This window comes from Oreochromis niloticus, linkage group LG18 (assembly GCF_001858045.2).
Source record: "Oreochromis niloticus isolate F11D_XX linkage group LG18, O_niloticus_UMD_NMBU, whole genome shotgun sequence".
Classification (NCBI taxonomy): domain Eukaryota; kingdom Metazoa; phylum Chordata; class Actinopteri; order Cichliformes; family Cichlidae; genus Oreochromis; species Oreochromis niloticus.
In genome coordinates this window covers 32,457,749-32,472,161 of record NC_031982.2, presented here as the reverse complement: position 1 = coordinate 32,472,161, position 14,413 = coordinate 32,457,749, and the positions used below count along the sequence as shown (strand labels likewise).

The following is a 14,413-nucleotide window of genomic DNA, read 5'->3' as shown; positions in this document are numbered from 1 at the left end:
ATAGATTTTTATCTTCATGTGGCGACTTCTTCTTTCAACACAACGGTGAGGGGAAAAGTTCATTCAGACGGTTAAACAGGAGGAGAATATTCAGGTGGTCTTAAGCACTTATGTTTTTAACTCTTGGGACCTTCCTCTTCTCCCTCTTACCTTTTGTTCGGTCATTTCAGCAGGTCTGAATAATAAGGCAGGCAAAACCAAAGGAATGCAGAAACTAAAAAAATTAGCAACTAAAACAAAGACAAAAGTGAGGACTTCGTATAACAACAGTTTCATTCATAATTTGCCAAACAAAGTTTCGGATGATGAGCAGTTTCCCTGTCCGACTTCTTATGACCAAATTGGGATCATAAGAGAAATTCCTTTACGCATCTCTCTGAATGCCACATTTATATCTCACCAGGAGATCCCAGGGCTGTTTGAACTGTGCCGCTTCCCTCGCACAGAGGAGCGGTCAGGGGTTTAGAACAACACGCAGCACCCCTCTGATCTGCTGCTGACACTGCAACCCTGAGCTTTACTCTGTGTGTGCATGTTTCACTCCACAGTCATTCATTCATCTGCTAACATTTTCCCACCCAGGTGCCCCTCTCTCTGCACCAGGACAGCTCTGTCTGAGTGAGGGCCCATGGGTCAAAGGTCACATGTATGTCTAGTTCAGAGAGAGGAGGGGCATCTCAGTGAAGTGCAGAGCTTGTTTTTGCCATTAGCATTAGCCTGTCAGGCTAATGAACAACAGCACATGTGGCTATGCGATTAGGAGGGAATCCACTCGAAGGGCCCCTCGATTCTTTAGCTCAGTCGTATTTCAGGGAGGCCGGTTTCTAGTCTGAAACTGCTTTTTTCCACCAAGTCCTATCAAACAAACGAATCCATCAATGATCTGCACTGTCAGAACTAAAGCTTTTCTTGATGTGAAGCTATTATTTTTAAAGATTTCCAAAGCCAAAAGAACGATTCAAACAAAGATTCAACCGTCTAAACATGCATTTAAGAATCAGACCTTCTCTGTAAATTCCACAGATTCCCCGCTAATCCTCCACAAACACAACAGAGTAGGGGAATTCTAGTCATTTCATATCCAGCTGTTAACCTGAAGGAGAAACGCTGTAGAAACCAGGGGCAGTAAACTTGACTGGCCAGCAGGTATTAAAGTCCTCTCAGGAACTCCTTGCTAAAAAGCATCAATAAACATGCAGCTTTACTGGCCTCCTGGGTGACGGCAGCTGCAGGTGGAGACCTCTGAAACTAAACACTGCACAGCTTACCGTGGTTTCATGAAAGCAGAGACTCTGCTTTTGGTCAGAGAAAGGTCATGCCGTGGCAACATGAAAGCCTGTGTCTTTAGCAAAGGACAAAATATACCAACAGCACGACCTCTGAAACAGTCTATTTAAATACTGTCATAAAGTTACGTGTCTCCGTCTCCCTGAGATTTCTAGAATGTTGTACAAAGAAAACCAGACGCAGAAGTGGGTCCCATTACTCAGTTAGCATTGTTGTGTAGAGTCACAAGATTGGGTTGATCTGAAACCTGGCCTTCAAGTTAAATCGTTTAAAAGGAGAGAGTTCTAACATTTTTAGGTTACATGAAAGTTTTAATTTTAAGAAGAAAAGAAAGTAAAGTGAAAATATGTCACAACTTTAACAAAAGTGCTTCTGTATACAGTGAAAATGTTGTCATTCAGATGTTCCAATTTTCAATTTAAGACCAAAAGGGGGGGACCAAAAGCAGGTTCTTGGGTTTTAATTCAGTTATTTCACAGCTCAGTTATAAGCGCCTTGAGGCGACTTTTGTTGTGATTTGGCGCTATATAAATAAAATTGAATTGAATTATTTAGATGATTCTGTTATGCAATAATACAATAGGTGTGGTTAGGATCTGTTGAGGGTCAACAACAAATTAAGATGCCCTTTGCTTTGTAAATTATCAGGTAAAAAAATGAAATGTAGTATGTTGTGTATATAACGGTCCCATTCATGCAATATCATTGATAACAGAAAATCACTGCTTGTTTAGAGACAAATGTATAAATGCCATATTTTGATTCAGAGTCTTCAGCAAACGTTTCTTCTTCCTCTGCAGGGTGACCGGGTGTGGTTACGGGAGGATGAGCAGTTCCTTCCCAGCACCGTGTCCTCTTGCTCCGGAGGTGTTGTTGTCTTTGCCACTGACTATGGCCAGGTAAGAACAACTATAGCAGGTAACACTACTGACTGTTAGTGCCAAATAATGAGCTCCTCTTGGCAGACTTACTTCCATAATGAACATGTATAAGTTTAGCTGGACCTCTTTATATCAGCTAGCTGTTAAAATGAAGTCAATGCCTTTTAGGCTACAAGGTAAGGCTTCTTTAGCAGTGGTGGTTCCCTGATACTCTGATTTGCATTTGTGTATCTCACACGTTTGGCCCGGAGATCCAGTGTTTAAACACGAGTTAGATGACCTATGTATTACTTCTAAAATATGAAGTATGTTTTGCTTAAACCTAACATTGACTTTGGATGTAGTAAAATAGCACATCCTTAAAAAGCAGGTAGTCCAAGGTTAAATTTGTGATTCTGAGGGTTACATTTCCTTGAGTGTCTTTACCATTTACCATTTACTGGAACAAAACATTAAGGCTATATGCCTGTTTGCTTAGCAGACGAGAAACATTCCCATCTTTCCCACACCTGTTCTGTTGCTGATAAGAAAGCCCAGGCTTAACGAGATCTTCCCATAATTTGGGATAAGCTCAAGATGCCACAAATCCCCTAAACGCCATATGGCTCTGCATAACATCTTTCATCCACATGTTTTGAAAACAGTGGATATGGAGGATGTCGGGCAGATGGAACAGGGTTTACATTGTTTTGGGTTGATTATTAAGAATTAACATGCCTCAATCAATCAAGGAGGTTTTGAGGTTAGATTTGAAAGCATCTTTCTTCTGAGCTGTTTTGTTCCATAGATTTGGACTGAAATTTCACGAGAGTACCCAAAAAGTTTGTTTCTCCACACAATGGTGGTCTATTGACTCCAAACATGAAAGTAATCACTTTAAAGACAGCCAAAGCTGTCAGCATCATGTGGTGTCAACAAACCAGATCACATATAAGAGCAGCATTTGGCTGGCTTCCTGTAGAAAGTCAACAACACCTCTGTTCTCATCTGGATTTCTGGATGTCTAACCAACTTTTTGTTGTTTCTTTAATTAGGCATTAGTAGACCCTACGATTATTTTCATTATTTGTAGTATTAGTTGGGATGGGATACATTTGTTAATGTGAAGGTACCTTTAGGATGTTGCTTTGGCAGATGAATGAATTTAATTGTATGAAAGTTTGAGTAACTGAACTACAGCTTGCAAACTAAGACTACTTCTTATGGCTGATGTCCACATGTTGGTGAGGAGACATCGATCACGCCAGTATTTGGAACACTTGGACTTTACTCCATTTCCCTAATGCCAAATTTGGCGACTGATCATTGCCTCTGCCTACTACCCAATCCACACTGCACCCGACACCACAGGAGCTCAGACCCATGTAGCTTATTTGGGCTGGGCTTTTCTCCACCCTTGAGCCCCTCCAGATTGTGTGGGGCCATGGCAGGGCATGGTATCTTGTTCATGCATGAGGGAAGAGCCAAGTGGGAGATTGATAGATGGACTGGTGCAATATCAACAGTGATAAAGAGATAAGGTGAGGAGCTTGATCATAGTCAGTTGTGGCGGTTCGGATATTTGACATTGCGTCAGTGATAACTAACTTGACATGACCTTTCTGTCTTCTGTTAGCTGACTCGTTGACCAGGTAGTTCAGGTATGTCAGCTTCTTTTCAAGAAGGTTCGCGTCCCTCGGACACCCTTAAAATGCGACTGGTGACAGTCTTTCTACAATAGGAGTTCTAACCAGAACCAGCAGCAGGAAAAGAACTAAATAATTTGTCATTTCACTGAACTCACCCAAGTGTGGGGAAGAGAAACACTGAATCTGCCAAAAAAAAAAAAAATGCTTAAGAAAAAGAAAAAAGGTGGGCTTGTCTAAACTAAACCCTAACAAGCCAAACTGTGGGTCACAGAGTCATTATAGAGGAACCTTTTTAGGAATTGAAAGAGTCCAGGATGTTTAATATCTGCAGTCTTCCACATGTTTGTGCTTCAGTGAGTTCCACTGCCACCTATTCTCCTGTTCAACCAAAGCCTTTAAAATCAGGCCAACAAACAATAACCTGTGCAAGCTGTTTGGGTGGATTTACTCTGCGCTACCCTCCTGTGCTGACAGCTTTAACAAAGACTTCCTGTGTAGCCAGTGAGCAGCAGAGGGTCACTACCAGAGGACAGCCGCTAAATGTGAGTGCTGAGGGATTTAGGGTCATGTTGAGCTGAAGTATTGTCCTGAAGATTTACTGGCAGATTAAGGCATTCTTATCTCCTGGCCTCTGCTCGTTCAGAGAGTCTGTTAGACCTGCCGGCCACTGAAGCTAATGACTCTCCTCACCACAGTAAAAAATCTCAACTAGAGGATGGAGGGGTCCGCCTCTCTTTACATCTGTCGCCTCAGGAGTCCACGTGAACTTGGCGTTCTTACAGCTTGTAATGTGTTTCCAGCAGGTCAAAGTTTTCTCTTACTGAGTGAAAAATGTCAGCTTTTCCACATCTACATGCTAAATTAGCATAAAACCTTAACGTTAATGTTCCCCTGATGATGAATTGTAATGGTAGGTTTATAATAACGGTTTTATATGTAAGTAACTCAAAATCTTGAGGTCTTTTCTTCTTTATTCCATGTGGCAAACATTCAGCCCGTAGCATGCTAACTGACTCGCTGCTTTGGAGCCTCAAAGTTCAGACAACTTATACTTTGTGGTGATAAAGTTGTCTTTGTTAATAAAGTTTTACTCATTACTCGTCTTACCTGTACCTTCAATTCCTCTTAAATCTGTTTCTTCTCTTTTGTCTTTCTCTTATTTTGGTTTTTCTCCTTTTTCCCCCAATACATCATCTCTGTTGTCCATTTAATTTTTCTTTATTTTTTAAAATTAAATTCTTTTTTAATTGTTTTATTTTAGTCTCTAATCATTTGATAATTTAACTTTTTTAGGTTTTGTTTTCTCTAGGATTCCTTTTTTTTTTTTTTCTTTTTTAAATCTTATCGATTCTCGTGGTTTTCTGTTAAATGACTCTTTAATCCTTTTCTTATTTTTCCTTCGATCTCTTCATTATTCTGTGGGTTCCAGCCTGTTTCTTATTTTTCTCTCTTCCATCCTCGTCTTTTTTCTATGTTTTCTTGTTATTCATCTTTTTGATTTCCTTTTTTTCTGCATTTCATGTTACTTGTTTATTTCTCCTCTTTGTCATATAGTTTATTTTCTGTCAGCTCCTTCAGTTGCTGTAAACAGCTGTGATAATCTCATTGAGGATCGTGTGTTGAACAGTTTCAATTTAATAAGCTCAGAGTTGAAAACATAAAGGCATTACACAGTCATCCTTAATCTGCTCAAGAGCCTCAACAATACTGGTAATAATTATATATAATCGTTTACTACACACCACAAACTACTGTGACTAGCATCAGAAGGAGTGGCTGTCTGTCCTGTCGGCTCTCCTGTAACTAAAAAAGTGCCTTAAAACAGTACGTGACTGCAGTGTGTGCCCTTGAGCAGAACATCGTACAGCAGCTCCTCTGTATCATTAAGAGAGTGCTGAAGTCGTGTGTTTGCATGCATGTCCATTGTTCTTTTGTGTGTTTGTGTGAGCTCATTCTAATTCATAGATTTAAATATGCGTGTGTGTGCTTGTGTATATCTGCCAGTAGTCTGTTTTGTGTAACTGGAGATGAACTTCACCTGTTCAGCTTCAGCACAAATGCTGCTCCTTGTGAGGAAATCCAAAGCTGACGAGTCAGAGAAACACGTTACTGCAACACGTCCAAATGTGTCCACTCCTTTTTCTGTTACTTCGGTGTCACTTACACTTAGAGACAAACAACAAACTATTGAACTAATTGGAATTAGTGTGTTCAGCCTAAGTGTAATCTAGCTGCTAAATCCATTAAATCTGCTGAGCTCTTAATCCCGAGGATGAATTTGGTGACACCAGACTCGGGATAAAATTCAAGCTTTTATTCCTTCTACCCAGAGAGAATAATGAGCCCAGTTCGTTCCTCATATTGAAGCTTTGAGTGGCCTTCAGTGGTTAAAGGGCTGTTAAGTGTGTGTGTGTGTGTGTGTGTGTGTGTGTGTGTGTGTGTGTGGACACCTTTCTGTCAGAGGTTGCAGAGTTCCTCTCGTCTTGCTCGAGTTTCAGTGTTTTTGACGGTGCAGACAGTCTCCTCCTCCTTCACTGACTGCAGGACAATGCAGGAGGAGATGAATGGTGATTCAAAGAGCAGCTGCTGCTTTTGATGATGATGAAAGGTGGGGGAGTGAAGCTGGAGGAGAGTGGATGGTTACCTGTTCAACTCGCTGACAGAGCGAGGGACAGCGAGGGGCCAGGGGCTCAGTTTTCCCTCCTAACAACACATAATGAAGAGTTTCATTTCCCCTCTCCTGACAAACTGATTACTGGCACGAAAAGTCAGAGTGATTATTAAATGTTACTGAAGTAATTAGCCGCCTGCAGCCTTTTAGTGTCTGTTAACACACAGACTCAGTCTGATGTTCAGATATTTTAGGTCCTAATGCTGTTTTGTTAAGGCACCCACACCTGTTCTCATAGGTGTGTGTGTGTGTGTGTGTGTGTGTGTGTGTGTGTGTGTGTGTGTGTGTGTGAACAATATAAATAGTAGCAACGTAGAACTATCTGAACTAGCTCTGGGCTAGCTGTTATCTCAGACATTTGACGGGTATGTCTCCACTCCCCCTGATTTAAAAATTTGTAGCTTAAACATCCAAGAAGCAAAATCACCTGAGAGCATTTGTCAGACTCCCCATGGAGACTACATGCAATAGTATCAAACAACTATAAACACCACAGTGGAATTTCCCTTTTTTATAAACTGAAGCTAAAGATAAGAAGCAGATAAAGGCTTTTAAATTGTTTTTAGTCTGGGAATTACACCTTTGACTCATATCCTTTCATCGTGGTAATTACAGCCATCTGGCTCGCCAAACTGATAGAAAAAAGTAGGAAAATTTCACATTAGCAAAAAATAGAGAAAAAGTAAGCCCTAAAGGCTACGTTATAAACGTATAGCAGGGATAAATGGATTCAGAAGCCCCTTGTTTTGCTTTATGAAGAGATACTGGCAATATTTCAAGTAAAAAAGGTGGTAAATAAATAAAAAATAAATAAAAAAAATTGGGTCATTCGAGACTTTCCGAACGAGCTACTAGCCGATAATCTGACGAACTCTGCATTTCTTTTAGAGAACAGTCCGTGGAATAAGTATCACTATGATTGGTGATGGACCAGTCGAGGGGAAAATCCTTTGCTGCTAATTTTAAGTTCCTCTCTAATTGCCTGAACGTAAAGTGAATTCACTTTCCGGATCCATCAAAGTAAAAACAACAGAGTTTATCCGGTTTGATCCAGGAATAGAGCCTGTTGATCCAGGAGTACAGCAGTGACCCCACCCCTGCATCCTCCTCGCGTGCAGTGATGCTGTGTAATGGCTTTGTTTCACTGAGATTTACTCCTGTTAGCATCTGTCACTATAGGCTTAGCGCTCAGGCCCCCGTGGCTTTGTTTTCAAGGCGTGGACCCTCTTTATCTCCACAAAGACAAGTGAACCAATTAGAAATCTAATTGGGTCAATGTCGACGAACAATCTGTGCTCTCCTAGTGCTATAACCCTAGAATACTGTTCATAACATAAGAGGTTGCCATTTTTTGTCTAGCACTGAACCTCTAAAAGGAAAATAAGGAAAGCAATGCCATTTAGAGCCATATTTGTATATATGTATGCTCAGGGTTTTTGGGGTGTTAAAATGCTAATTTTTTCCAACTTCATTATGTAACTTCCTAGTTGAAATAAGTACAAAGTGACAAGGTGAAGTTGCCAGCTGACAGATAAAGGTGTGTAAATAGTAAATACCTGCCCTTTAGGTTCAGGGCTTGCATGTTTGACTGTTGGCTATAAACAGTGTTTACATTGGACTAGTCTAACAAGTCTGTTCACCGTACAACAGTTTGCCTCATAGGGAAAAGCAAATAGTTTGAAATGGCATTCATATACACGTCTTTCTTTCAGGGGTTTCCCAGTTCCTTTACTTTGGGATAACGATGCCTTTTATTGTACACATAAAAGTTACAAAGCCCAAAGCCCATGCCAAACTGAGGTATACCGAGTGTTTAGCTAGTTTAGTCAACATCCTTGAGCAATTCCCTCATCTGAGGCAGTCAGCATTTTAATGTGGCCGAGTAAAGAAGCTCTCGTTTTCTCAGATGTTTGCTGTCAGACATCAAAAGGACGATGACGAAGGGAAACGGCCACATCCCGTTATGACCCATAGAGGGTAGAGCTCTGCACTCCTAAAACCCTGATCTTACGACTGTGATTGTGATCTGACAAACTCACCATTCACATGAGTTACGATGTCTTGGAAAGTTACAGAATAACGAGGCTCAACTTAAACCTTTTTGCCCCAGGAATGATTCTTAAAACTTGGAAATGAGTTCATATTTGTACCTTTACTGTTCTCTCATGTTGAAGTCAGTTTGAATTAGTTTTTGTTGGAGGCCTGAAATAAAGTTTGTGTTTAACACAGACTGTTAGACATGAATTCTTCAGCTGTTGTTTGTCACAGAAAAGCGTTTTGCTAAGAAGTGGCAAAATTAAATTACTAAGGATGTTTCATACATTTATAGCCCAACATTAGTGCTGAACTTCTTACGATTAGATTTAAACTTAACACTTTAAATTTATTTATTTTTTTGACATTTTTTAAAGATCATCTTGAACAAACCCGACAGAGTTTAAGACTCTTTCACACCAAAAGATGAGTAACTGAGCTTTTTGGATGAAGAAACTTAAAGACAGAAGAGCTATAGCTGAGTGTTTCATACAGTGCTTGAAAACAGGTGCTACAGGAATGTATGGGGGGATGTCAGAGAAGTCCTGTTAAGGTTGGTGTAACAGAAGTTATGGAAACTGCAAGTGATGGTGACTAGAGAAGTGTAAACCTCTTTCAGTTTAGCTTTCATTACCAGAAGTCAAAGTATTTCGACTTATGTGGTGTTCTGACCTGGAGTAATGAACCCGTCTGAACATGCCGGCAGGTTGTGAACGCCTCTTGGACTCGATCACGTTTCATCCATCTAAAGGAAAAACACATTTGAGAGATGAACTGAATCCCCTGAAGCGTCACAGAGAGAGGAATGTGAGAAATGAAGCCTGGCAGGATGCTGAAGGGCAGTTTTGGTGTTAATGTGTGCGTGGGGGTGTGGGGTCAGATGTGATCGACTCCTCAGACACAGACTTGTTTTCTTCTGGAAGAGTCCCTTGGCCTCAGCGGGTCACCGAATGGCTTCAGGGCCCCTCTGCTGTGTGTTTGAGTTTGTGTGTGTGAATACACTGAGATGGCTGGTTCGTAAGGGTCTCATTTTTATTCTTGGTAACAATAGTTTATGTGGACAAAAGAAAGAATTAAAAATACACGGCATCTTTGTAACCTCTTTCTGTTACGTTATTTTTCTGTTATGTTATTTTTCAAATTTTAAAATGATGGAATATTCGCTTCATTATTTATATTTTTTCCAGCCTATTGAAACCACAAGCCAACTTTTTCCTCTTTTGCATCCTATAAGCTACGGCTTTACCATTTCCCAGAAAGACCTTTTGGAGTAGTGTTTGTTTTAATGTGGTGAATATGCAACATGCAAACTCTAGCTTGTCTCTAAAGCTGTTTTCACATGAACTCGGCACTCTCTGAAGGATTTTAGGATTTTTAGGCTTTATGTAATTCCAAAGTGCACGGTGAAGATGATAAGGTCTGAAGCAGTTAAAGCACCCGCAACACCTGTAGTGTAAAGAACAGTTTTAATGCTTGACCAACATTTTTGAGCTTGTGAAATAAAAGTTGTTCTTTGTACTGCAAGTTTTGTTGTAGCCTTAAAATTCTTGTTGATTAACCAGCAGAACTACATGTGAGAATGGAAACATTTTTACATTAGCTGGTCTTTAACGTGCCGGCTTCCATAGTTCTTGTGTGAAATGTGTTGAAGTCCAGTATTCACTCTTTCTTTTTAGCTCGTATATTGGTCGGCAATATCTTGAGCTTTTACTGCTAAATGTCTCATTATCTTCACCAGCTTGTCTCCAGTGGAGGCCGTCTGTTGTTGGATGAGAGCATGATAAAATGTGCTGTAACGCTTTGTATTCCGAAGTTCTGCAATAACTGAAATACTGCATTATTTCACCTCATGTGTCATTGCTAAAAGTTACTGAAATATCTTGGAAATGCCCCGTTTGTGTGTGTTGCTGAAAATACTTTGTGGTTTGGTTGTTTGGAGAAAAGGCTGAGACAGCAGAGGGTTTGGCTGCTCTGCGTTTTCAATCCCAAAGCCAACTAGACTTAAAGTCAGATGGAGTAATACCTCACTGACGAATTTAGAGCAGTTAAATAAAAGCCATTACCAACAGAGTCCAACAGTGAGGACAGTTTTCTACTTCAGCATCGCTTCAGGCGGTAACATTCCTTCAGAATCTGATATTTGTCTTCTGAAAGATTCGTCTGTCCAGACCTCCCTGCAGTGATGGATCATTATTTTGAGCACATCTCCCTTGGTGATCTGCAGGCTGCAACTCCCTGCAGAGCAGTGATAATTGGAGGTCTGCCCTAAATTAACCTCTCTGTCTCTTGCTTTTCACAACTGGACCATCGTGTGGCCTTAAACAGTTGGCAGTACTGACCGACTGTAGAAAGCTGCTTTGAAGAATGGCCTGAGCCTGTGCTGCTGCATGGCTGAGACTCTAGATTTGTTCCTTCTGCTTTTACTTTTCTATTTGGATTTCATTTTTATTACAAACAATTCCAGAAGACTAATTTGGAGGTGAAAAAAGTTAATAAATATAATATTTGAATACAGAAATGGTCAAAAATAGAATATGGTTATTAGGAGAACCTTTTAATGGGTTAGTCCTACAGACACGGAGCGCTTTGGAGCAGATAGATTGGATGAAATGTCCTTTCTTTGTGATACTGATATCAAAGTTGTGACTTCTGCATGATGTTCACACACAAGTTTGTGGTCTAACCATGAAGGCCAAATCAATTTTAAGGAAAGATACTTTACCAAAGAACACGGATGAGAAATTGTGGCTTTCCAACAAGCAGAAGTCATGATGTTACACGTTACATGTTTCAGCGCTCAAATGTCCGCTTAATCTTCGTCTCTCTTCGCTATAATAGACAGGCGTGTCTCCGGCTTATTTGCATGCATAAATTCAAATTCTGAACAACAAATCTCTATGAGAAGCCTTTGTGGTGGTTGAGGCCTGATGTCCTTAACTACAGTGTAAACATGTATCAGATCTCAGCAAATTGTTTGGATTTTGGACAGTTAGTTCAACCAAATAATAATTTTAAAAAAACCCATAATGAAATGGATGGATGGTGGATTGATTTGTGCACCAGTCCTTTAAGGATTTGATTAGTTTGAGTTCTTCAGAATTAAATGTAGTGCTTGATCAGGCTTTTCAGGCTGTCTGATGATGGAAACCAACAATTTATACATTTATGCAAAGAGTGAAATTAATTTGCCCTCCAAACTGAATCACAAGCAAGATAGAAAGTTGGCTTGATCTCAGTAATAGTTTTATGAAACACACACAGAAGACTGAACACAAGGTGGAAGTAATAGAAGTTTAGAAAACTTTGGAAATTAAATGACAGACTGAGATTTATAATGGCTTGAAAATGCAGTGGGGTATTTAACAGCTATCACTAGAGTTGACGTGACGTTGCAGGATGAGAGTTTAGTCTCGAGAAGCTGTTCGGCCTTGTCCTCAGACACACATGATAAGAAGACATCTACTGATGGCTGCCCTTGTCCAGCTCCAGATTTCATGTAGTCTACAGGCTCATGGTCAGGTTTATCACAACAAGCCTTGAATTATAAGCTGTGAGGAATTACAATACTTTTACACCAAACCTTCCAGTTAAATGCTGCCACCTGCCAAATAATAGCAGTTTAGTATTTTCAGTGTATTTTCAGCTGGAGGTCTAAAACAAATATAAGTTTTCATTTGTTTCTTTGTAGTTTTCCTTTTGATTCACAAAAAAACTAAAGATCCATCTTGTTCAATATTCTTGTGCACTTTCTCTTTATTCAAAATAAAAGCACCTGTTTTCAAAAGAAAAGGATATATCACTGCAACATTTCTTAAACCCTTCTCGCCTCGACAGCCATCTCAAAATGCCTCAAGGCATTTAAAAAACATTTTTTTAAAGGAGGTATTTTGGAACATTATCTGAATTGACTTTTCAATGGAGCATAGAGACTGCATGCACTTAATCAGCAGTCAGTTCTGATAAATGGCTTGCAGCTTTGTCACTAAATAAAATGTAAACTGCTTTTCCCCCTGGGAGGTAGATTTCTACCATCATCTTAGCTCTTGTGGAATTCACTCATAGATTTTCAGTGTGCTGGGTCTCTCTCATAATCTGTGCCTCTGGTATTCCTACTTTTTTACCACTTTCCAAAGCTGTATCTTGCATGCGTTGTGTCCTGCCTTCAGTAGAATTCATAATCAGTGGGTTTTTGACACCTTTAACCTTTAACATGTGGAAATTCTACATCAAATATATTCTGTCTGTCTGTAACCACCAAACTTTGCATTCCATCCTTTCAGTAACACAAGATAAAAGCTGTCAGACAGAATATTATTCATTGTAAAGCGTACAGTTATTATGGTTTACGTTTGACATCCAAAATGTCTGCAATTTGTAGAAAAAAGTTGTGTTAAGCTGGATACATCGATATTTCCTGTCATGGTTCAGTCATTTTTCTCAGCTGTTGTCTGTTACGCTTCATCATGACTGTGACGTGAAACTATGAACCACAACAATGTTTGCTATGTGTTCTTGGAATTTCATGTTTTCTCTCATTCTAGTTTATCCCTGATGACTGCACGTGAATGCAATTTAATTCTAGAACTTTAATTATGTTGAGATTCAAGGAAAAAAGGGGGAAATGCCATCGACTTTGTTCGATACATCTGGGTTTTCAGAAGTCTGAGCTTTTTAACATTTCTCAGAAGCTGCTGTGGTCTGGTGCTCTTGCCTTTATCTGTTCTTGTCTGGCTCATTCTGTCATAAACGAGCCAAACCGAGTGAAATTCAAATCTAAAAATACACTTGTAAAACTTGTGGTAGAAAACTGGCAGCCTGATGTCCACATCTGGCCTTAAACCAGTGAAGAAATGACCTGTGACCAGATCAGACTTTAAGAGGAAGTTGACATGGACCAATTCTGCTGTAAAACAGCATCTCAGGAAACTGCTCTGCTGTAGGGATAAATGAGTTCCTGTGATTTTTAACATGATTGCCTCTTAGGGGATATATTGCCCCTAAAGTTGGGGAAATAAAGTCTGAGTAAGATGAGGGTTGATTTTATTTATTCTACTTCAAAGATTTCCTACAGTAGTTCTTTGATCCTCTGCTTTTAGAATGTCAATGCGCATTCATGTAATTGCCATTTACGTAGTTTACATATGGACTTTTTCCATTTTCTGACCCAGGTGTACACCTACAAGCAGAATACGCTCACCAGGCAGAAAGTGCAACCCATGCACCGTAGCAGCATCAAAGGGGTGGAGGACATGGCGAGCCTCGAGGACCTTCACGATGGCGCCATCATGCACAACCTCTCCCTGCGCTACAAACAGAAGCACATCTACGTAAGTTTCCTACAAGCAACACTTGATGATAACAACACAGTGATTGAAAGCATCTTTTTTTTTTGTCCCTGGTAAAAATTCTACATATTAATATTAAGACTGACCATGAATTGAAACTCAGCTGATCTGCACAACAGCTGATGGTTCCACTGATGCCCTTCAATACATGTCTGACTTAATTAGTCTCACCTAGCATCTGTGCAGGGGGTCTGGCTGCTTCTCTAGACCCTTCTGGGATTCCAAGAATTCAAAATGGAAGAGTAGGATGGAGTTCTCTCCACATCCACACCAACATGCTAAAGGGCAGGGAGGTTTCAAGCACACAGCTATTTCATCAAATAAAAATCGCCACAGATGGAAATAATAATCTTCTTTTGAGTATGGTGGTCCTGACTGAACTTCAACAGTTCATCAACATGTGGTTTACTTGCTAAATATTGCTGAATTTGCAGTTTAAATCCCCGGGATAACTCGGCAGAAGTAATATGAGGCAGGTTACAAAAAAAACAAAATCTGAACCACTAGCATCAAAAACCCGAACCGATCTCAAGTCTATCTGCGCTATCAGTGCTTGCATTGACAGCT

At 40.0% G+C, this 14,413-nt stretch overlaps 1 protein-coding gene across 1 annotated transcript in view; it reads left to right on the top strand.

Moving 5' to 3' along the window:
- Nucleotides 1–14,413, top strand: part of myo10 (myosin X) — a 127,242-nt gene that overhangs the window by 36,540 nt on the left and 76,289 nt on the right. Inside the window, exons 2-3 of the mRNA XM_019353980.2 lie at nucleotides 2,088–2,186; nucleotides 13,670–13,828. Coding sequence (XP_019209525.1) covers nucleotides 2,088–2,186; nucleotides 13,670–13,828 — 258 coding nt within the window. The remainder of the gene's footprint in view (nucleotides 1–2,087; nucleotides 2,187–13,669; nucleotides 13,829–14,413) is intronic.